Below are 25,596 nucleotides of genomic sequence, written 5' to 3' on the forward strand. Positions count from 1 at the left end.
CAGAGTCAAGCAATTAAAAATAATTTATATACTGTGTTTTACTTTATTGTTTGAGTTTCCATTTGGTTATCAGCAAATAACTTCCTTTTTTTTTTGAGACAGTCTTGCTCTGTTGCCAGGCTGGAGTGCAGTGGCACAATCTCGGCTCACTGCAACCTCTGCCTCCTGGGTTCAAGCGATTCTCCTGCCTCAGCCTCCAGAGTAGCTGGGACTACAGGCGCGTGCCACCACACACAGCTAATTTTTGTATTTTTAGTGGAGATGGGATTTCACCATGTTGGCCAGGATGGTCTCCATCTCTTGACCTCATGATCCGCCCGCCTCGACCTCCCAAAGTGACCAGCAAATAACTTCTATACAACCAAGAATGTGTTGGACTAAAGCACAATTCCAAGGGCTCCAGATTAAAGCTGGTTATGATTCATCAGCACAGGATGGAAATGCTGCAGAGATGATTGTGACATTTTTACATATTCTGTATTCGGCTTTAGTCAATTAAAAGCAGTGTGACCGCTTTTAAGTGTGGGAGGCCAAGTCAGGCAGATCACGACATCAGGAGATCGAGACCCTCCTGGCTAACACAGTGAAACCCCGTCTCTACTAAAAATACAAAAAATTAGCCAGGCGTGGTGGCGGGCGCCTGTAGTCCCTGCTACTCAGGAGGCTGAGGCAGGAGAATGGCATGAACCCAGGAGGCGGAGCTTGCAGTGAGCCGAGATCACGCCACTGCACTCCAGCCTGGGCGACAGAGCGAGACTCCGTCTCAAAAAACAAAACAAAAACAAACAAACAAACAAACAAAGCAGTGTGACCTGAGATCTTAACTGCAACTTTTAAGGAAGTAAGAGCAATGTTCTGAGACATGATTATCTAACTAGTGAAATCCTACCAAGACATAAGAGGATGAGAAGCACTGCTCACATAGCTACATAAATTTGTCCTTTGAATCACAGATAGGACAACCAAGAAATCAATGCTTTTATTCAACTGATACTTACAAAGTACATTCTATGGCCAAAGAATGATATACTAAGCCCTCAGGGAAAATGATGAATCAGGCATAGTCTCTGCTCTCATTCAGCTTACATAAAATGTTAAGACATTTTTCAGGAATATATAAAAGAAAGCTGACAGGAAACAAAAAAGTGTGGTGTTTCTCTGTAGGCAAAATACTTGTGTGAGTCCTGTATCAGTTACCTGTACTTCCCAATACAATAATGTGACATTAAAGAAGCAAGACAACAGAACAGATCTGCACAGCCTGGACACAGAAAATCTAGCAGCCTGTAAAGATCCAACCCATTTTTGTAAAGGGTTTTTGCCGCTACTAAGAAGCGGCCTATCCTCAAAGGTAACCCTCATTATGAAAATTGCTGATATTCCATACTACTTTGGTGTATAGGGAATTCTGACTCATTCATCAATGGATTGAATAGATAGATAATGTATTACTCAAGTCCACCCTAAAACATCATGTTGATATAACCTAGATGTCAAAAGGTTAACTAATTACAAAAATCATACTAAAAACCTTAGAAGTTATTCAAGGATTATTCACTAACTCCTAAAGTATATAGGAAAGAAAATGCTACTGATCAAAAATGTATAGTTCTCAAAAAATTCTGTCTACTGTATTTAATGGCTACTAAAAACCATCAAGTGAAAGACCGACTGGGCACTTTATAATGGATGGATCATGCTGTCACCACTGAGCCCACCAATATCTTTTTCTCTAAAAGTGGTAAAACCAGATATTATGTACCTCCTGATACCATAAAATAGGCGATACACAGCTCTACTTATAAAACATTCTTACTATAAAAAATTAATCTGAATCTAATCAAGATTCTAGATCTAACTACCAGTTTACAGAAAACATAGGGGATAGAAATACATACTAAAAGACACTATGGGAATACAATCAGTTAAACCCAGATTGTGGGAAATTCTGTAAAACATGTAATACATTTCTTTGAACATGTAAGTAGCATGGGGGAAAGGAGGTGGGGCTATTTATTATAAAAGAGACATAAGATCTATGAACTAAAGGCAATGCATACTTTGGATCCTGATTCAAATAAACTTAAAATTTAAGTGAACCAAGGAAAACTGAACATGGAGTGAATATCAGATGATATTAAGGAATTAGTATTAATTTGGTAGGATGAAATAATGGTATTATGGTAATGTATAAAATCCTTACAGGAAAACATACTTTATGGATGAACTAATAAAATGCGTAGAATTTACTTTTAAAATTTTTCAGTCAAAAAAAGTGTAAAGAAATAAATGATGTAAGAATGACAGAGTATTGACAACTGTTAAAGCTGTGTGTTGATTATAAAAAAATTCATTCTTATATTTTCTTTCTGCCTTTATATAAGCTTGAAAATTTCTATAATAAACATTGAAAAGATTTTTTAAAAATTCACATGACTTTATGTTAATTAATACCCATGAACATTAAATACAGAAAAAAGATCCTCCCATCAGCCAAATGAGTAATTTGCACTTCGACAAGCATTTTTCTTAATATAATACTGACATTCTGATTTGAAATTCAGTATTAAGTGAGAAAAGATACTTTAAGCCTTTACTCTCAAGGCCAGAATCTGCCAGGGTAAACTGCCCATCTAGATTTTAGGCTGAGAGATGCAAGTCTCTGTGAGAGATGCAAAAGTCTGGTAACTTCACTAAAATATAGTATTCATTGGCATCCAGCCCACAGTGCCTATCACCTTTTTTTAAAAGATTTTACTATATAATCAAATGTCAGCATCTCCAGCAAAGTAATAGATCTTGGTTCTAAATAAATACAAATAACCTAACAAAAGGGAGAAGAAGGAACAGATACAAATATAGAGTGAAGAATCGTGAGATATGCCAAAAAAAAAAAAAAAATCAGAATAGAGGAAAAAGAATCCAAATTAAGGAAAAATCCTGAGGCCAGGCACAGTGGCTCACACCTGTAATCCCAGCACTTTGGGAGGCCAAGGCAGGTGGATCACGAGGTCAGGAGATCGAGACCATCGTGGCTAACACGGTGAAACCCCGTCTCTACTAAAAAAATAGAAAAAATTAGCCGGGCATGGTGGCGAGCGCCTGTAGTCCCAGCTACTCTGGAGGCTGAGGCAGGAGAATGGCGTGAACCCGGGAGGCAGAGCTTGCAGTGAGCCGAGATCGCACCACCTCACTCCAGCCTGGGTGACAGAGCGAGACTCCGTCTCAAAAAAAAAAAAAGAAAAAATCCTGAAAGTAAGAAATGTAGATAAATTATTGAAGTACTACTTAACCTTTCCTTTTTTTTTCTCCTGAGACAGGGTCTCACTTCGTCACCCAGGCTGGAGTGCTAGTGGCGTGATCTCAACTCATTGCCATCTCAACCTCTCGGTTCAAGTGATCTTCCTTCCCCAGCCCCGCAAGTAGCAGAAACTACAGGTGTGTACCACCACGCCCAGCTAAGTTTTTTGTATTTTTTGCAGAGACGGGGTTTGACCATGTTGCCCAGGCTGGTCTGAAACTCCTGAGCTCAAATGATCCACCCACTTCAGCCTCCCAAGGTGCTAGGATTACAGACGTGAGCCACCACACCTAGCTTCCATTCCTAATATCATAATAAATGCACGCTACAGCATTTTTAAACAATATCACATTTTTTAATAGTGCCTAACATAGTAGGTACTCATTAAAAAGAAACACAAAAATCAAAATCATTATTCTGATACAGTAAATCTAGATAACATTGTAAGTTACTCTACTATCTTAGAGAATATCTGGTATAAAAAGTACCTCAAATTTTAGTATGTAAGCCAATGGAAAACAAAATTCCCTTTATAAAATTCCTATTGAATAGCTTTGCTTAATTACATCTATTCTTTAAAGTACTAATAGAAACTTAGAATTAAAGGGGTTTTGAATTCCATTCCTTCATCACGAACAGAGTAAAATGAAGGCAGAAAGACAGGGTGGGAGACCTAAACTAGAACCAAAGTTACAACTTAATAGCATAGTATCTGTGATAAAAAAAAATTTGATTAATACTTTTCAATCAAAACACTCTTCGAGAGAAACTGTTTTTCAACTACTTAGATTTAATAATAATATTTCATAGCTAGGTCTACCAGTAGAATTTGAAAAATGAACAACAGTTAGCCTCTTAAATTTACATAAAATGTACCAATTATCTTACCAGCATAGTGCTCTGACAATAGACGTGAGTGTAGATTTTTCTATGATTTTCAAGAGGAAATGTAAAATATATCTTCTCAGATTCCTACAAAAAGAAGGAAAACACTCAATATAGCTATAATGAGCAGATTAATTTCATCATTCAAAAATCCAGATATAGCAAATGAGTAATTATTCTATCATTCTTCTTGTTGTTGAGAACCAACTCTCTAGGAGTGGGAGGAGGAAGATACAGAAGGGCAAGAGAAAGATTAGGTATAAATTCTGTAGTCCTCAGTTTGTCCTGGAAGTATCAGTGTGAATGTACTTTTTTGTTGTTGTTTTATTGTGGGTTTTTTGGTCTTTTAGTTAAGATTTTATGCAGTTCTTAGCTCTGGCCATTGAAAAGTCCTAGAAATTCCAAGCCAATAGTCACAAGCATTTCTAGTACCAGATTATGGTTTTGAGATACCACTTCCCAAAAAGGAATAGTTCCTTAAAGAAATAGCTGACTCACGGTTTGGGGCAGGAAATGTACAAAATAAGCTAAAATATCTTGTCATACTCAAGAGTGAGGAAACTGTTAAAGACAACTAAAGAGCTATATCAAAAAAACTCAGGAACTAAACTTGAAATGGTTTCCACTAGCCAAATATGGAGCGATTTTAGTATCAACAGACTGAAAGAAAACATATTTTAAATGCATGAGTGCATAATAATACTGGAAGAATAAACCCACTAATGGTCACTAATAAGAGGAAGCTTGTGAGCCAACTCACCATCCTGATAATGAGTAAATATAAGGTAAGATCCAAATATCCACACAATTATCACTCTTTTCCCATATGATTTATTCTACTTTTGATAAATTTAGTAGATAAGCAGTGTTTCTCTAAGTATATAGAATTAACTAGAATACTATTCTAGTTAATAAATAATAAAATTAAACTTATCACAATTTTTGCATCCTCCTAAATCAATTAATAACTCCAGGCATTCCTCATCAACAGTGGCTAACATCACAAAAAGAGAGAGAGTCTAGCAAAAACAAAAACAAAACAAAAATCTGAATATGAACAAGCAGCTAGATCCAGCTACTAAATCACAGGACCACAACAGGCAAAGGAACATGTTGAATGACTACAGGAATGCAATCAGTAAAATCAAGACTATGAAACTCTAGAGGACAAATGACTTGGTGTTTTTTTCAACAAATAAGTTTCAAGAAAAAAAGGGGAGGGTGGTGGTAAGAGAAAGTCTTCCAGATTAAAAAGGAATAAGACATTAATCAATAACAATGTATAGGCCTTGTTTGGATCCTGATGTAAACAAACTGAACATCAAAGAAAACAGCAAAAATAAATTTATGATAAAACTGATTACTGACTAGATACTTATTAAGGAATTATTATTAAATTGTGGGAAAATGGCATGCAGTTATCTTTTTTAAAGAGTCTTTAACTTTTAAAGATAAATACTAAATTATTTCTGGAAAAAACATGAAAAAAAATCCATTGGTGGAATACTTACATTGTAAGCTACATAGGTCCATTTGGACACTTTTACTGGAACCCACATAGATGTCCCTGAAGGTAAAGGAAATTAATTTATTTGCCTTGTTTTGTTTTTATACTACATAGTTTCTTCTTTGAATCCTGGTGAAATACTTCTCAATCACAATAAAGAAGTGGTTTTCTGAACACTGGCTATATTAAAACAGAAAATCTAGTAATATATTTTCTATATACTCATCACCAACTAGCATTCACATCAAGTAAAGTATAAATCTGTTTGGTGTCCTTTAACTCTAAGGAATTATCAATATAAGGAAATAAATACTTCATTTCCCAAACAAGACATATAATTAAATATAACAGGTATAATATGCTTTATATTTAAATAGACAAAGCAAGTTATTTTGTTAAAAGCAAAATTTATCAGCAAAAGATATGCTGGTAATCCAAAAGAAGAATGAAGAATAACTGATAATTGAGGAACTAAAAGGAGTCAAGAATAATATGGCACTTAGTTTATGCAACTGTTAGGAGAACAGTCATTTAACTGAAATTTTTCTATTTGTCATGTTATTTTCAAGACAAAATTTTTATCAGCAACCTCTTACACGCTGCTTCTTTCTCCCTTCCTAACCAAGAACTGCACCAGCATCATCATAGGGAAATTAATAATATATGTATATATAAAATAGGATCCTAAAACTTGAAGTATCACAGTTTCAAAGATTTTGTCTGCTATAAACAAATTTACCTAAAATTAATAATGAAATACTTCATTTAAAATTAAAATATGTTATTGTCACCAACCTGTTAATTCAGAAATTATAGCTGGATTTTCCTCAAAATGTTTTGATGGGTGTCTTATAAAGTGGTGATTCAAAACTGACAGTTTCTTCTTGGAATTTTGAGTTATCTAGAAAGAACATTGATACATTCTATATCATTTTGTATCTATTGTAATAGCTTGATGAAACATTGTTTCAGTAATGATGACAACAGCCAACATTTATTACTCTGAGCCAGGCACTGTTCTGAGCACTGTACATAAACTCACTCAATTATCACGAAAACTCTAAGAGATAATGATTTCATCTGCATTTGAAATGTGAATAAACTAAAGCACAGAGAAACTAAGAAACTTGCCTAAGTTCACACAGCTATTAAGTCTGGGCTGGGATTCACACCCAGGCATTCTGGCTCTAGAGTCCATGCTTTCATTATTATGCAATAGTGTCTCTCAAGTAACATTTAAGAATAAAACATTATAAAAATGTATAGAACCAGAAGAGAATTTTAGAGATTCTCTGGCCTTGTGATTCCAATGTACCAGTTTCCAAATTCAGACTACTGCCAATACCATAACAAAGAATCCACTGGTCACTAGAGAAAATAAATATTATCAACTTTCTTACCACAGAAATTACTCTCTTTTATTCTATCCTTCTACCTGTTTTTTAAATATCCTGGCACAATAAAAAGTTGGCAACTTTAAAAAAGTTGTCATCCCTTTAAAAAAGTGTACTGGGGTATAAAATCCATTTGGTATTGACCATTATTCAACTCTCTAGTTTAATAATTGAGGCCCTGACAGGTAAATGACTTTCTCAACAACAGAGTGAGAATGGCAAAGAAAACAGTGAGGATCCAGGTCTACTAAACCTTCCAATCCCTTTGGAAGTCACCCAGCATTTGCTTGAACATTTTTAATTCGCTACTTCGTAAGATCATGGATTCCAATTTTAACAACTCTTACCAGGAGAATGCTTTAGTTAGAGCAAATAACTGATTCCTTATTACACTGCTATCTTAGATTGGGAGACAGTCCTTCAAAAATTAGAAACTTGCTATGTTCTCCATTCAAATAAAACGTTCCTTTTGCAGATAAAACAACTTCAAACATATCAAGTGTTTTTCATTGAACTCTTTTAGTCCCTTCACCATTCTGATTGCCTCCCCTGGATAAACTCAAGTTTGTTGATGTCCCCCTCAAAATATGATGCATGAAATAGAATATAGTTCTCTAGATACGGTGTCAGTAGAGTGGAGGACAGTGGAACTTTTATACTAATTGATGCAAACTCTCTACTTCAAATAACTCAGTCTTATACTAAATTTGTTTGATTTTCTTAAGGGGCCACATCTGTTTGCAATCAATTAAATGTTACAGCCTGTCTATCAAAACTTTAAGCCGGCGCGGTGGCTCATGCCTGTAATTCCAGCACTTTGGGAGGCCAAGACGGGTGGATCACAAGTTCAGGAGATCGAGACCATCCTGGCTAACATGTAGAAACCCTGTCTCTACCAAAAATACAAAAAATTAGCCGGGTATGGTGGTGGGCACCTGTAGTTCCAGCTACTCGGGAGGCTGAGGCAGGAGAATGGCATGAACCCGGGAGGCAGAGCTTGCAGTGAGCCGAGATCACGCCACTGCACTCCAGCCTAGGCGACAGAGCAAGACTCCGTCTCAAAAAACAAAAACAAAAACAAAAACAAAAAAACTTTAATTAAGACTGGATTCCACCATCCTTACTCACTCTCAAGGCAATCCAACTACTCACAAGTTTTTAGCTATGACTTTTATGCTAATAACCACTAGAAATTACTTTGATTCCTGCCTTATCACCATGCTTAGGACTAATTATTCTTTGCATTTTAGTTTCCCTGAATATATATGTTCTGCTTTTCTCCTGGACTATATGCTTCCTGAGGGCTAGATATCATACGTTAAGTTTTTATTTTCTACTGTTTAGTCCAGTCAATTACACATAGTGAGTTTTTAAAACAAAATTCAGTTTCATAAACAGTATTTTTGATTCTTAGTAATATGGTTATCAAAAATTTCTCATTTTCCCCTTAAAATGCATAACATATTTATACATTCAGAATTATAATTTATTACATACTAGTACTACAGTTCTTTTCTCATCTTACAAGTTAATGGAAAAACATGCTTTTATTTATTGAAATTAGTTTTATGTCCAATTTTTTTAGGAATATACCTGTCTGAGGTATCCTGTTCTTCACTATCCTGTTCTTATATCCTGTCGGAGTAAGGTTTTTCTTAAGTTTACCAAACGTCAGTTGAAGTAAAAACTGGTCTAGCAATTTTAATTGATTCTATTATCGTATGTAGTTGTACTCCCTCAAGTAGGCTTAGAACTTTTACCACAGTTAAGTCTCACAGTTAAAACAATGTCAACAAACCAAAAAATGTTTGTGTTGCATGACCAAGTCACAGTGTCAACTCGGTGAAGCTTGTTTAAATCAATAAATATACTAACTTAATACCGAATCTTGTAGCTTAAAATGTGGTAAAACACAAAATGATCTGGACCTTCAGGAGAGAGCTAAGTATCTATGATTCTCTCTAAGAGTGGTTATACAGCTTTCTGAAGAGTTAAGGAAAAAAATCCCTATCCTTCTAAGACAGTACACTACAGGGTAAAGGTGCTTTCCTGATTGTTAAGAATTAAGTATTGCCTGGAGACCTATTGAGAAAGAGGTCACCCATACTAGTTTCCCAAAGAATTGGAGCCTTCAGGGGAAATACTCCAAAAATATCCGGGCTGCAATGCTTTCCCATGAAAAAGACTACTTAAAAAAGAAGGAATTTTTTCTCCAAAAGAAGAAGCCAGAGCCATAGTTCTCAAAATATATTTCCATGAACAAGATGACCTGAGGTAAAAGGCTGTTTAAGATGAATAATGGCAATCTGTTCCCAACTTACAGAAAAAAAATTTGTTAATGGAAAGAATTCTCTGAATTTTGCTGAAATCCTGCTACCATTTATCTGCTAGCAGACAAGAAAGAGATAAAAGAGTAATGTGATAATCTGTAAAGGATACTATGATTTCCATATGTTCTGCTAATTGAACAATTTGGAAAATTACTAGTTTGAAGAGTTTACACTGTGAAATCTCATTACAGAGAAGGTAAAACTTATAGAAGTATATAATTTAAGTTCTGGTGAGCTCAGGTTATTCAATAAATTACACATTTCGATCTTATCAGAAAGCTAAAGTGGTTTTTAAAAAAGCATGGTTCAAAAATGTTTAATAAACTCAGGAGGCTGAGGTGGGAGAATCACTTGAGCCCAGGAATTTGAGTCCAGACTGGGCAACATAGTGAGAACTTGTCTCTCAAAAAGAAAAAAAGCCTAATAAGATAGATCATGATGTTTATAATGTATTACAAAAAAATTTATAAAATAGTTTGTAAGAAGTATTTCCCCTACACTTAAAAAATAAAAGAAGGCCGGGTGTAGTAGTTCACGCCTGTAATCCCAGCACTTTGGGAGGCCAAGACAGGTGGATTACCTGAGGTCAGGAGTTTGAAGCCAGCCTGGCCAACATGGTGAAACCCCATCTCTATTAAAAATACTGGTGGTGCACATACGTAGTCCCAGCTCCTCAGGAGGCTAGGTGGGAGGATCGCTTGAACCTGGGAGGCAGAGGCTGCAGTGAGCCAAGATCACGCCACTGCACTCCAGCCTGTGCAACAGAGTGAGACTCCATCTTAAAAAAAAAAAAAAAAAGATATATGTCAAACTTTAAGCAGTGGAAAGAACTGGGGGAAGATTTAAGGTTCTTTCACTTTTCATTTTCATTGCATTTTACAAATTATTCGCAGCAGTCAAAGTATTATGAGAAAAAAAGATATTTCCATTTTGGAACTAATTAAAATTGATATAAGGTATATGCTTCTATTTTCATCAAAGTAAAAAAATTCCATTAAATCCATCATGGCTGTAAATGATATAATAAAGTAAAAGCTTTCACTTAAATAATTTTTAGTTTAAAAATACATACTTGTTTAGTATCAGCATCAATAAGATCAAAGAATGCTCGAACTGTAGTCAACTGCAATTGTTTACACCTAAGGAATAAAGTAAGTGTTACAAATAAAACTTTCTTAAAACATATACTCTTGATCAAAATATGCACAATTCTATTGTTTAGTGGAACATCTGAGTTTCCTTTAGTGCTCTAAACTCAAAAATTATGTAACGAATCATTCTTATTAAGCATATATCTTAAATATGAAACCTATAAAAATAGAGCAAATTAAATCTTCCTGGATGTTTGCCAGAATTTTCAGGGTCCTTCTGTTTTCCCTGAATCCCCTCACCTAGCCTAGCCATAGATGTACTACCTACCCCATCTTTATATGCCCGAAGTATGTCATTCTAGCAGATACTACTGCTTGCACAGCCAGAGAAAAGTCAAAAGAGAATCTTTAAGCTGCAACACAATGAGATAAATATATTAGGGGCTGCCTATTTCTTGACCCATATGGATAAATCTAATTCCTACTTGGTTTTCCATGTGCTGCTCCCTAGAATACTCACTGCTGGTGATTGGCCAGAAGCTCAGACAGTCCTACCAAAAGTGCAGTTGATTCTACCCAACTAGTAGAAACTCAAAAACTTTGGTATTTGATGTTAGCTTCATTTGAGACTGATGCTATTGGGTTTTGGGGAGATTATTTTACATGTTGTCAAGAGAACCTTGGTCAAACTGAAACAAGAACCAAGATGAGAGTTCCAAGCTTCTAAATTAATATTTCTCCCATAGTCTTATTTATGGATGAAGTTCTAAGACAGTTAACAAACCAGGCCAGGTGTGGTGGTTCACCCCTGCAATCCCAGCACTTTGGGAGGCCAAGGTGGGTGGATCACCTGAGGTCAGGAGTTTGAGACCAGCCTGGCCAGCATGGTGAAACCTCATCCCTACTAAAAATACAAAAATTAGCCGGCATGATGGCGCATGCCTGTAATCCCAGCTGCTTGGGAGGCTGAGGCATGAGGATCACTTGAACCCAGGAGGCGAGAGGTTGCAGTGAGCTGAGATTGCACCACTGTCCTCCAGCCTGGGCAACAGAGCGAGACTCTGACTCAAAAAAAAAAAAAAAAAGGTTAACAAGCCAATTAAATTACTGCATTGAGGAGAAAGAGGACCATGACAAATCATCAAAACAAGTTATACAAGTATTAACTTACCACACAATGGAGAGGTGGTCTGTTGAGACCCAGGTCTTAGGCACTGCTGAACTCTAAAAGAAAAGAAAAAAATAATCAAACTTACAAAAAGCATATTTGTTCTTCTCTAAAAGGTTTGAAATTCTTACAAGCTAATATTTAGAAACACATAGTACAGTTTCACTATATTGTGAGGCCTACACATTTTTAAATAATATTCTTATAAAAGGTGATCCAAATATATTAGAATTTTCTGTATAAATTTCTCTGTATAAAACATAACTCTTTCTAAATATCACTCCTGGTTAGTCAAGTTTAAATTACCTTTTAAAAATTACTAAAGCAACCACAGACTCGTTCCTAAAGTTTAATGTCTGACTTTTTATTACTCTAATGAGAGACAAGTTTAAGATTCTTTAATAAATCACAGTTAATGTATAAGTTACAAAAGACATTTTAGTAATTTTAATGTTGACGAAACTACCACTTGATAGATTCTAAGATGTTACTTCTTCATCAGTTGTGTACCTAAGAAATACCTAGGCCTAAGGAGAGTTTTCAAACCAAATATGCCTAATCACAACTGCAAAACTACCAAATCTGACTTTCCCAAGTGGGGTCCAGGGTTACATATTTTGAAAAAAAAAAAAAAATCCCTAGCTGACTAGGATGTATACAACCAGTAAAATATATAAGGACAAAAGGCTTCTAAAAAATATAAGTATTTGCAGAAGGCTTCCTAACAATGGCACAGCACCCTTCAAGAACTAGAGACTCCTTTTCACACCAGATAATGATCTCTCTGTGAATAGCATCTTACACAGAATAGGGGCTCATTAAATAAATCTGATTTTATTTTTCATAGCATCTCTTTATGTACCATCAAAGAGACAAGGAGCTGCCATCACCAGAACTGTCAAAACAAAATGAAAATAGAAGACTAACAGCATAGATGCAAGAAAATTTACAGAGGCCTAAAATGTCTCTTTAATAAATGAACTGAAAAAATAAATATGTATAACTTCTAAGGAATCACTAACACCCTGAACTCTATAAATAATAATGTATCTTTGGGTTCCACGTTCTGAAGTGGGAGGAATCTACAGCTTACTTGATGAACTTGTAAGTACTTGATATATTTAGAAATTACTGCTGATAGTTTACTAAAAAAAATTAGACAACCAGAGTTCACTGTCGTTCTTAAATTACATTAATGGTCAGTAGAGTAAGAACTCTTAGTAGACAGCATTTACCATTACCAAGAATATAACGCTGGTTTACTTTCATTCAGTTTAATTAATGCATGTGTGCTAGAGTTGAAAAAGGAAAGGCAACACAAATCAAAAAGTCAGTTGCTCATGATTGTTGTGTTGAAAACTGCTAAATGTCTACCAAAATCTATTCTTCTTTTCTTGCACACTTGGCTAGACTACAGCTCTTAGCCACTCTTGCTTTAATATGTGACTGAGATTGGGCGTAGTGGCTCACGCCTGTAATCCCAACACTGTGGGAGGCCGAGGCGGGTGGATCACCTGAGGTCAGGAGTTCGAGACCAGCCTGGCTAACATGGTGAAACCCCATCTCTACTAAAAAAAATTTCAAAAAATTAGCTGGGCATGGGGGCGTATGCCTCTAATCCCAGCTACTCAGGAGGCTGAGGCAGAAGAATCGCTTGAACCCTGGAGGCAGAGGTTGCAGTGAGCTGAGATTGTGCCATTGCACTCCAGCCTGGGCAACAAGAACGAAACTCCGTCTCAAAAAAACACAAAACAAAACACACAAAGTGAGTTTTTTCTAATGGTATGTGAGCAGGAGTGATGTGTGCCATTTGTAGGCCTGACATTTGCCTTGTGTTCTTTCTTCCTTCTTGTGGTTGAAGATGACTGGAGAAACCCTGAAAGAAAAGCATTCAAGATGGAATGCCTACTCTCAGCCTGAGTTCCTGAATGGAACCTCTTGGAAAACCACCCACCAACCTACATATCCACCCAGGGCAGTTACATGAATAAAACGTCAACTTCTGTTGTGCTTAAGTGTCATTACCTGTGTGGGATTATATTACAGCAGTTTAGTCAACCCTCTTGATACAATTATGGTCTCTAACTTAAAAGATTTTCCAGTCCTAATGGATGTAAACATCATTTAACTATTCTTGAGATAATCATTCAAAAATTGTTACTGTTAATAATTTTTTAAAGTGAATATACATGTAGCTATATGAAAGACTGGAATATCTGGAGGCTAAAAAATAAATCTTAGGTTATACAATGGCAAGCTTTGATAAAGTTCCATAAGTAAAATATCTTCATCAGAGATACAGAAATCAGAGACAACAAGCTCCCTTGAAAGCAACACATTATCAGCTGGGCGCAGTGGCTCACGCCTGTAATCCCAGCACTTTGGGAGGCCAAGGCAGGTGAACCACGAGGTCAGGAGATCGAGACCATCCTGGCTAACACGGTGAAACCCCGTCTCTACTAAAAATACAAAAAAAATTAGCTGGGCGTGGTGGCGGACGCCTGTAGTCCCAGCTACTTGGGAGGTTGAGGCAGGAGAATGGTGTGAGCCAGAGAGGTGGAGCTTGCAGTGAGCGGAGATCGCGCCACTGCACTCCAGCCTGGGCTACAGAGCGAGACTCCATCTCAAAAAAAAAAAAAAAAAAAAAGAAAGCAACACACTATCAAATAGATTAGAAAAAATAGGGAAGTACACACACACCCATGCCCACACACACACAATTAAAGAGTTTAAAGTTCTTTAAAAGATAAGCTTTAGGATGTGGTATCAATACAGCATCATTCTCCAGACAAGGTCCAGGAAATAAGTTACATCAAATTTCATATGACTAAATCATCTGTGTTTACAAGGAGTTGACATTTAGTCTTTTGAGGACTTCCAACAAATATCTGACCAAAATATTCAACACCAAATAGCAACATTCATACCTCTAATAATGAGGTTTGATAGTTTTACTAATTTAGTTCCAAAGCTATTCTGGCTATATCCCAATTCCTCTAGTTACATGAAAATGGTGGGTAACAGCAGAGTAGCTTAATAATTTTTGTTCTATGTATGGCAAGCATTCAGTAAATAACCTATTTAATGAATGAACAGTAATCTAAAGTAGGACAACAATAGGTAAGATAAACAAAGGAGTATCTATGAAGAGGTATAATTATTAAACAGTGACTTTCTAGTGTTATCTCCTAAAAAGCAAAAGGAACAGGCAGACTACATTCTATGCATTTTCTCTTTAGCAAGTAAGTTATATTTGGAGATGATGTGTATACTGAGTTAAGAAGCTAAGATCTTAACTGAAGACTTCAAGGTTAAATAAACATGAAAGAAGTCCTAAAAGGAAACTTGACTCACTTTACATAGATTATGTATCCCAGTTAAAGACCAAATACTTGATGTCCTAGCAGGGAAGAATAAGTAGCAAATTAATTAATCAGGTTCTACTTATACTACTTATACTATCAAAGCTAATCATGTTGTTATAAAATTGGTAAACTTTCATTCAAGTTTAACATTCAGAAGTATGTGATATGTTTGATATTCCACTATGATTATATCTAGTACAACACTCAGATATAACTGGATTCCCCTGGATTCCAGTCCACACATTCTTATATTCACAACTCTAATCAATGAACAGGCTCTTATTTTGGACAAGAAACCATTACTCCTCACAAATAAGGGTCATTTTCATCAAGTTTCTAAGATCCTTTGTACTTACTTTTTCTTGTTTGTTTTTGAGACAGAGTCTTGTTCTGTCATCCAGGCTGAGGTGCAGTGATAAAATCACAGCTCACTATAACCTCGAACTCCTGGACACAAGTGATTCTCCTGCCTCAATCTCCTGAGTAGCTTGGACTATAGGCATTTACCACCATGCCTAAATTAGCCTGGCTAATTTTAAAATTTTTTTGTATTTTGTAGAGTTGGGGGTCTCCCTATGTTGCCTAGGCTGATCTTGAACTCCTGGCCTCAAGCAGTCCTCCTGCCTTGGCCTCACAAAGCACTAGAATTATAGGCATAAGCCATGGTTCCTGGCCCTCCTTCTTACTCCCTATGGACATAAGCATCCACAATTCTGCCCTCCCAACACATTCATATTCATTCATTCATTCACTCATATTCTCTATTTCTGTCTTTCCCTCTCTCTCTTACACACATGCAGGCCCACACAGCAGTCCAATACGACTAACTCAGCAGTCATTACCATGCAGCTATATATTATTTCTTCTTTCATGCTCCACTGGGTCTATGACATTACTATTTCAGTAGAATCTTAAAAAAAGATTACCACAACAGATAAGGCACTGGTATGATGGCTTAATTTTGGTAGAAAAGTCAATCCTGAACGAACTTGGTAATCCCGGAATCCTCCAGCTACAGAAAGTGTGGTTAAATTTATGTGTCGAGCATTTAGAATCCAATAGTTGTTTACAGTCGTATAAAAATCTGGTAGGGAATAAAAAAGAGACATTAAAAAATAGTAGCCATTCCCTGAAACAATAAGATATCTATACAGTAATATTAATATTTAACTGAATTTTTGCTTAAGTCATTTCATCTATAAACAGTGTGTTATTCACATTTCCCTATTTTCAGTAAAATCAGTATCTTTACACATATTCCTACTTCCCCATTAAATAAAAGTATAAATACTAAGAGTTACTAAAGGTATCAATTAAAAAAAAAACAAATTTTACTAGCTTTGGATCCATAAGCAAACACATTTCTACATTCCACAAGGATGATGCTTATTTATGAGTCACACAGTATAGCTAAAAGAGAAAATCCTAATATTCTTTGAAAGATAAGAATTTACCATGCTAGAGTTGTAGACATTTGTGGTGTTAGTTTCATGGTATATGCACATGTTCAAACTGTACACATTAAATGTATACATTACAAACTGTTATATATGTGCAGTATTTTATATATCAATTACCCTCAATAAAGTGGTTTAAAAAAAAAAAAAAGAGCTGTAGATGCCTCCCTATGATGGCAGTATCCCAGCTTAAAAAGGCTTAGCTTGGGAAGCTGAGGAAGGCAGATCACGAGGTCAGGAGTTTGAGACCAGCCTGGCCAATATGGTGAAACCCCATCTCTACTAAAAATACAAAAATTAGCTGGGCATTGTGGTGCGCACCTGTAGTCCCAGCTACTCGGGAGGCTGAGGCAGGAGAATCGCTTGAACCTGGGAGGCAGAGGTTGCAGTGAGCCGAGATTGTGCTACTGCACTCCAGCCTGGGCAACAGAGCGAGACTCTGTCTCAAAAAAAAAAAAAGAAAAAGAAAAAGGCTTAGCAGATCTCTTCTGTGGCCAACCACCACCACACAAGTACTATTTAAATTCTTACAATCTATCAGGACAATACCATTGACATTAGTCTTAGGACTATGCTGCTGTGGAAAACATCAGGGTTAGGGTTCAACCCATTTATTGTAACAAGTACTTCAAAGGGAAGAACCTGCAGACAATTTTTCACTTTGTCTATTGAAAGTGAAAAAAGTCTAGTGTCAAAGATTAAATTGAGGCTAGGGCAGGGGATTTCTCAATTCTTTTTCTGATTATCAAAACTTAATGCATTTTTATCCTGGCATTTGATCCCACTCAGGGCTTCAAACACTGGGTACAGCAAGCTGCCTCCATTAAAGATCTCAGCAGTACTTACTTAGATTACCACCTAGCAGACTGACTCTTAACATCTGGAGAGCCTGGGATGTTAAGTACCAGTGGGGCACACATGCCATATGTCTAGGTAGTTTAAAAAGTCAAAAATCCAGCTAATAACCTGTTAAATCAAATATATTTTTTCCTGCCTATCTTGAAAAATAAATCATTGAAATAACCTGGAAGGCCAGGTTCAAATTAAGAATTCTCAGACACCTCAGAGTTAGCCACTGGATGGTGGCAGCATGGGAAGAGCAGATCTCCAGTCTCTTACTGTGCTTCTCTTCCCATCCTAATTCGATCCCGCATTGCAAGGGCGTCATGTGCACATGCAAGCTCTGTCTGTACTTTCAGCAGCGCTATGCCTTGGCCACAACTCAAGCTTAGGATTCTACATACCTGCCCTCAGGAAAACAAAGAAAATGAAGAGACCCACACAGGTCTTGGAAGCAGGCTTAGGGCATATAGACAAGAAAAGTCTAGAGGCAGATGGGAGCGGTGGCTCACTCCTGTAATCCCAGCACTTTGGGAGGCTGAGGCGGGCAGACCACGAGGTCAAGAAATCGAGACCATCCTGGCCAACATGGTGAAACCCTGTCTCTACTAAAAATACAAAAATTAGCCGGGTGTGGTGGCATGCGCCTGTAGTATCAGCTACTTGGGAGGCTGAGGCAGGAGAATCGCTTGAACCCAGGAGGCGGAGGTTGCAGTGAGCCGAGATTGCGTCACTGCACTCCAGCCTGGCAACAGAGCGTGACTCTGTCTCAAAAAAAAAAAAAAAAAAAAAAAGTCTGGAGGCTTGGTTAGCTGGATCACAGTGCAGAAGTAAAGACACAGGCTCCATGTGGGGAGGCTACTTAGCCTTCATACTTCTCACCCTGTGGGAAAGGCTAGGGGCAGAGCAGCAGGAGCCTCTAAAGTGCAGAGCCCAGTGCAGGGCCTCCTTCCTCCTATTGAAAGGCAGTATTTTCATCAAGTATAAACAGGGAATCTACTTCTGAGGTCATATGGATCTCTGTCTCTCAAAACCTTAAAATTTTCATTCTAATTTTGACTTAGTAAAATAAAAAGAATAAATATAGAATAAAAAGGAAAGACTAATTACAGGAAAGGTACAGGATTCTTGACCCTAAGAATCACTTTCAGCCTGAGCCTTATAGAGACAGAACAGTGCCACCCTCCAAAGCAATAAAACCTATTGAGGGTGCATTCCTCAAATAATTTTTAAAATATCTTTGAGTCATTCTAATTTAATCTATATGGGTTATCTACATACACCACACAGAATGCAATAATATAAAGAGTTCTCAATTACGGTGACAAGTACTATGACTTTTAGCCTTTAATTTTTTTCCTAAACCTAAGGTCATTTAAGATTATTAGACTACAACAAATTTAAACAACTTCATTATTAAAATTAAAATGTTTCCTTATTAAAAGACTTCTACAAGCAAAGTTTTAAATGTACCAACAGAAAAACCAGGCCTCATAATAGTTACTGTTGCACCAGATACTTACCAGCAAATAAATTATTCTTTGGCAATGCTGTTATGTTAAGATGGGCACTTTAGAAAAACTACTTTGGTTTGGAGTCACTGGGAATATTTCTCATTCAACTACAAACAAAATTTTCATCAAAATTAAGATAATGCAAATTTTTATAGGTAAGAAGCTATATATATTTACTAACCAGGAAGAATTCTTTCTAAAGATTTTCTTCTACTCATATAATATTCCTATAAGCAGTGAGGATAATCTCTGGCTTTTTTTAACAATAAGTTGAGATAACAGACATTTAATTCTTATTCTGTGACATTATCACTATTTGATTAGACGATGTCAATCACAAACTCCTATTTTTCATTCAAAATTCCTGCAAGATTATAGTATTATCTATGGTTTTATTTCCTATGTTAATGTACTTCAATTAAGAGGCAGTACAGCATGCAAAGGTTAAGAGCACAAGCCCAGAAGCAAGTTTGCCAGGGTCAAATATTGGTTTCACTACTTTCTTGCCACATGACTCTGGGCAAGAACATTATCTTGGCCTTTTTCTATCCATAAACATGAGGATAATAATGGTGCCTACCTCACGGGACTGCAGTGAGGATTAAGTGTGGTAACACATCACATGAAGTCTTTAAAATCCATAACATACTAAGAGCTCAATAAATATTAGGAATTATACCTCATTATATAAAGTGTTAGCATACCTTTGTACTTAAAAACTAGACATTGCTACTATCTTACTTAAATATAAGCTTATTTTGGATACAGTCCTAAAACAGTTAACAAACCATAGGAAGTTTAAACACATCTTAAGAGACAGGGTACCATCTTCAAAAATAACTAAACTGGCCAGGCATGGTGGCTTATGCCTGTAATCCCAGCACTTTGGGAGGCTGAGATAGGCAGATCAGTTGAGGTCAGCAGTTCAAGACCAGCCTGGACAATACGGCAAAAATCCCAGATACTTGGAGGGCTGAAGCACGAGAATCGCTTGAACCTGAGAGGTGGAGGTTGCAGTGAGCCGAGATTGCACCACTGCACTCCAGCCTGGGAGAAAGAGCAAGACCCTGTCTCAAAAAAAAAAAAAAAAAAAAGATGAACTGAACAGAAGTGCCTAGAAATTATAAAACACATGTCAACCATGTTAAGATGCTATGGACAGACAAAACTTAACAGTAGTTTCAATTATAAGCCCAAGTTCAAAAATATAAAGAGACAGAATTGGAGGTGCTGATTTGCAACTGAGTTGCTTCATACATGGATAAATCTGTAGCATACTCCTAGGGGAATAGCCGTAGAGATTGATTTGTTTAATCTTAAACAACAATGGGGAGGTTAATGTTTATGTAACAGTACTCACCCGTAATGAAACGATCTAATGGCATCACAGGAGCAACATGAGGTGTGGCTTGTGTAATAAGAAGATTTATCAGATCATGCTTAAAATTTTTCAGTGTAAGCAATGCTCTTGCAACAAGGCCACCCATAGAATGACCAATTATTGCCACACTTTTTGGAGCAAATTCTTGACCCTATTAAAATAAATCACCAGGTCATAATTGCGGCTTTGTATCATTTTTAAAACACTAAATATTTCTCTCTGCATATGACCAATTTTATAGGAAAAAGAAAGTCAAACTATTTATATAACCTCCCATCATAAGGTACAGAAATACATTTTCATATAGTTTTAATTAGTGTATACATACTATTTTGTGTTCTGCCAAACATTTTTAACAGGTATATCTTGGTTTTCTGGGCCAAGAGGAACAGTTGGTCTAGCAAATCATGTTTATACTGTTTGTTACACTACATGTAATCTGAGGAGTAATTATATTTGGTATATACCAGATTATTAGGTTTCACAAGACATAAGAAATCGGATAATTTGTTTGAAACTGAAAATATCACCCAAAAAAGGCCAAGACAATTACAGTTGCAACAGCAATATATTACCTTATCATGTTGTTATCTCTTATCTCATCAAATTATTTCTCTATTGTGCATTTTGGTTTAAAAATTAAGCAGCATTCCAAACATTTATTCACTGACAATTCCATATTTCATTTTTTAGATAAGGGCTTTTCAAAAAATCTTTTGTTTTCAACAATCTCCTCAGTCTCGTTACCAAACTTTTGCTCATCATCCCCAACACAGATCCTTCCTATGTACCATCGCTTCTCAATGAATAGACTGAATCTTGTGCAGAAGAGTTAACATAGGAGGCCTGAGACTGCTGTCCTTGGCACGGGCTGGATACAAGGTTGGCTCTTGGCTGGAATCTGGAACCTTAGATTTGGGGGAGATTCCCACCATTCCCTAAATAATAAGAGTGCATAAACCGTTTGTGCGAACAACATGTTTTATGCTGAACACCTGCTGTCCTCCAGGCTGGAATTTTGGTATGTGCTAGGCAGAGGGTATCTATGTAATAAGTCCCCAGTAAAAACCTTGGGCACTGAGTCTCTAATGAGCTTCCCTTGTGGACACTATTTCAGCCATGTCACAATATGCTGGTATAGGAATTAAGTGGATCCTTGGTGATCTCCAATACAGACCTGATCTCAGCAAAAGCCAACCCCTACAACTGTGCTCTGAAACCTATCCCCTTTGACCTTCTCAAGTACATTACTCTAGCAATCCTTCTCATTTTCTTCTTGCATTATTGCTTTTCCCTATCAACTAGATCATTTTCATTAGTGTATAAATATAGTGGTATTCTCTCTTAAAAATAAAAATAACTCCCTTTTAATTCTCACTTTCCCCTTAGTGACTACTTTACATTTCTTTACAGCAAAACTCTAAAAACAAGTTGCAGGCCAGGTCCGGTGACTCATGCCTGTAATCCCAGCACTTTAGGAGGCCAAGGTAGGTGGATCACTTCAGGTCAGGAGTTCGAGACCAGCCTGGCTAACATGGCAAAACCTGGTATCTGCTAAAAATACAAAAATCAGCTGGGCGTGGTGGCACATGCCTGTAGTCCCAGTTACTCAGGAGGCTGAGGCAGGAGAATCACTTGAACCCAGGAGGCGGAGGTTGCAGTGAGCCGAGATTGCACCACTGTACTCCAGCCTGGTGACAGAGTGAGACCCTGTCTCAAAACAAAACAAAACAAGTTGTATACAGAGTACTTGCTATTGCTATCTCCAATTTCTCAACTTCCATCCACTCTTAAATCCATTTCAATCAGACTTTCACCCCAACATGCCACCAAAACTGCTCTTGCTAAATCACCAAGGAATCCAATAGTCAATTCTTAATACTTTTTTTTTTTTTTTTTTTTTCTGAGACAAGGTCTCACTCTGTCACCCAGGCTGGAGCTCAGTGGCACGATTCATGGCTCACTGCAGCCCCAATCTCCTAGGCTCCGAGTAGATCCTCCTACCTCAGCCTCCCAAGTAGCTGGGACTACAAGTGTGCACCACCACATCCAGCTAATATATATATATTTTTGTAGACACAGGGTCTCACTATGTTGCCTAGGCTACAATGGTCAATTATTAATCCTCATCTTATTTGACCTATCAGTAACATTTGACACAGTTGATAACTTACTTCTTCCTTCTTTGAAATATTTAAGTTAGTTTCTTTGACAACAAACTCTCCTGGTTCTCCCTGTGCCTCACTGGCTCCTCTTTTTTAGTTTCTGTTTCTGGTTCCTTCTCATCTCTCCTCATTTCTTAAAACTTAAGTGACTCAGGCCTCCACCCTTAGATCACTTCTCTTTCATATCTTTGTTGAAACCATCAGTGATCTCTTCCAGTCTAGTGGCTTTAAGTATATCTACACACTGTCAACCTCTCAGTAATTATCTCGAGACTGTACTCCTTCTCTTGAACTCTAGCCTTGAACTCCACCTGTACAGTAGCATACATGGAATGCCTAATGTGCATCTCAAACTGGATCTATCTAAAACTAAACTCTTAATCTCCTCCATATCTGTTCCTCCTATATTCTTCCCTACCTCAGTTAATGGCAGTTCAATCTTTCCAGCTGTTTAGCCAAAAAACTTGGGGTCATCCTTAACTGTTCTTTTCCTCTCACTTTGCCCTTCCATATCTGATCTGCCAGCAAATTTACTGCCTCAACCTTTAAGATTTACACTGATCTGACAATTTCTCATCACTTCAACTGCCACCACCTTGATTTAAACCACCACTATGTCTCGAACACACTCTACCACTTCCTCCTTAGCATGCCACTGTTTTATAGCTACTTTCCCTGTGCAGCATGGCATTCAAAGATTGAAAAACACACATTTTTAGAGCCCCTTTCTTTGCCTCACTCTCTTCTTTCTCATACCGTGTCGCATTTAGCTGCTTCAGCAGCCCCCAATTCCAATTCTCTGCTTTCTTTAGCTAAGTGATATCAATGTGCCCTGCTTGATCTCCCCCTACTTGCCCCACGGTCTGGAAAATGCTTCCGGGCAGAAATCCAGAGCAATCATGGAGCTTACTTCTTCCAGGGATCATAGTCCTTTGCTGCTCTGTTGTCCAACATCTCAAAACAGGTGCTTCAGATATCTTGACCAGTTTTACAGTTGTTTACATATGCAGGTGTTCTATCCTAGTACCAGTTACTTAGTCATAGCTAGAGGTAGAAATCTATACCAATGGTTTTTAGGTAATGAATTTTACTCCTAATTTATATATAAAGTTTTAAAAAGTTTTTCTTCCTGAATTCACCATAAGAAATGTTTCTTATAAATTTAAACTTCAAAACCATTACGGAGGCCAAGACAACAGACTCTCACAAAAAAATATTTGTGCCTTCTCCGCTTCAACTTCCATATAAACAAATACATGATTTAAAGTATACTGAATCCCTTTTTTAAAAAGGTGCTGATAGGTTGCACCACTATTGATTTGCATACTTATCTCTCACCTTATAGAGTTTGAGAATTGTTTTAATACATTCATGTACAAACTTGGTCTGCTTCTGAAGACTTCCACCATACAAAGCCACCAGTTCTTCATTGAAGTTCACACTAAAGAAGTCAAAGTGGTACTTGAAGTCAATGTCCTCTGCTTTTCTAAGTGCAATGGAGCCAATAGAACGAACTGCAGAGGAAAAGAGTGAAGTGCACATTAAACAATATTTACAGGTTTCATCCATTCTTTCTTCAGAATTTCTTAGTAAATAACCTTATCCTGCATCACGAATATAAACCACCTATTTCAGGATGAAATTCATTAATAGTACCAATTTAGAACAAACTAATCTAGCAACTGTATGCCTTGAATGCAGTAAGTGTGTCATAAATATTTTTAAAATTAAATAAATAAAAAGCAAACAGATCACTCACTCTCTACCTTCTTTTCCTTTGGTAGGAGCAACAATAGCTAAAAGGGCAGGATTCTTTGAAGAATAAGACATATAAATTTTGCCACACTTACTGAGGTTTTTAAGAATGACAAGGTTCCTACAAGAAATATCCATTCATCACTTGGTTTAGATACTCACGCTTGATTTGTCTTTTTCTCCTACACAGGACATCCAATCCATCAGTAAGCGCTTTCATAATGTACCTTCCAAATCTATCCCCAGTTGAAATTTCTCACCATTCCCACCACTATTGTCCTAATCCAAACTCTATTATCTCTTATCTGAACTACTCTAACAGGTTCTTTACTGGTCTCCCTGCTTCCACTCTTTTTGTTCTTGTTGTTGTTTTGCAAATCTTTTTAAAAAATATATTATAAATTGCTTATATTAGGTGGCACAAAAATTGTAGCATATGGTTTAGCAAACAAAATACCTGTTTGCCATTTCATTTTGTAAAAACATATACTATAGATACATTATAATCCACATATTATACAACTCACTATATAAAACTGTAAAATTCAATGGTTTTTAGTATATTCACCATCTCTGGTATATATTGTACAACCATCTCTGAAATCTAACATTAGATATTTTTTAATCGTTTCAAAAACAAAACTCTGTGCCTACTGGCAGTCACTCCCCATTTCTTCACTCCTCCCAAATCCTAGGCCTAGCAAGCACTGATCTACTTTCTGTCTCTACGGGTTTGCCTATTTTGGATATCTCATATAATACGTCGCCTTTTGGAACTGGCTTCTTTCACACAGCACGATGTTTTCAAGGTTCATCCATGTTGTGACATGTATCAGTACTTCATTCCTCTTTTTTATTGAATAATATTCCATTATATGAATATGTCACATTTGATTCATCTATTCATCAGCTGATGGTCATTTAAATTATTTCCACCTTTTGGTTATTATATGCTGCTATGAACATTTATATACAAGTTTTTGTGTGGGTATATGTTTATTTTTCTTGGGTAGATACCTAGGAGTGGAATTTTTGGGCCACATGAGAGCTCTATGTTCAATATTCTGAGGAACTCCCAAACAGTTTTCCAAAGTGGCTGCGCATTTTACATTTCCACCAACAATGTATGAGGGTTCCAATTTCTCCACATCTTCACCAACACTTGTTGTTATCCATCTTTCTTATTATAACTATCCTAGGAGGTATGAAGTGCTATCTCATTTTTTATTTATTGTTCTCTGATGACTTATGATGTTTTAGCATCTTTCCTGCTTCCATTCTTGCCCTTCAAATGAAATTCTCTTCATAGAGAAGCCAGAGCAACCTTTTTTTAAAAGTAAATCACACCTACCAGATTGCTTAAAAATTTAATATCTGACAATTCTGGTGTTGTAAAGGATGTGGAGCAAAGGAAGGTAAAATATACTGCTTTTAGGAATATAA

The 25,596-nt window shown here is 36.8% G+C and overlaps 1 protein-coding gene across 7 annotated transcripts in view; it reads right to left on the bottom strand.

Moving 5' to 3' along the window:
- PGAP1 (post-GPI attachment to proteins inositol deacylase 1) overlaps window positions 1–25,596 on the bottom strand; it is an 88,850-nt gene that overhangs the window by 53,307 nt on the left and 9,947 nt on the right. For all 7 annotated transcript variants that reach the window (XR_010136071.1, XM_054549618.2, XM_063712955.1 and 4 more), the window contains exons 3-10: window positions 23,737–23,912; window positions 20,213–20,384; window positions 15,968–16,125; window positions 11,680–11,732; window positions 10,490–10,556; window positions 6,489–6,594; window positions 5,698–5,753; window positions 4,190–4,273 (exon numbers count right to left, since the gene is read on the bottom strand). Coding sequence is in view for 6 of the 7 variants with exons in the window: in XM_054549618.2 (XP_054405593.2) it covers window positions 4,190–4,273; window positions 5,698–5,753; window positions 6,489–6,594; window positions 10,490–10,556; window positions 11,680–11,732; window positions 15,968–16,125; window positions 20,213–20,384; window positions 23,737–23,912 (872 nt within the window). In the remaining variant the exon portion in view is untranslated. The remainder of the gene's footprint in view (window positions 1–4,189; window positions 4,274–5,697; window positions 5,754–6,488; window positions 6,595–10,489; window positions 10,557–11,679; window positions 11,733–15,967; window positions 16,126–20,212; window positions 20,385–23,736; window positions 23,913–25,596) is intronic.

The sequence above is a fragment of the Pongo abelii genome, chromosome 11 (genome assembly GCF_028885655.2).
Source record: "Pongo abelii isolate AG06213 chromosome 11, NHGRI_mPonAbe1-v2.0_pri, whole genome shotgun sequence".
Classification (NCBI taxonomy): domain Eukaryota; kingdom Metazoa; phylum Chordata; class Mammalia; order Primates; family Hominidae; genus Pongo; species Pongo abelii.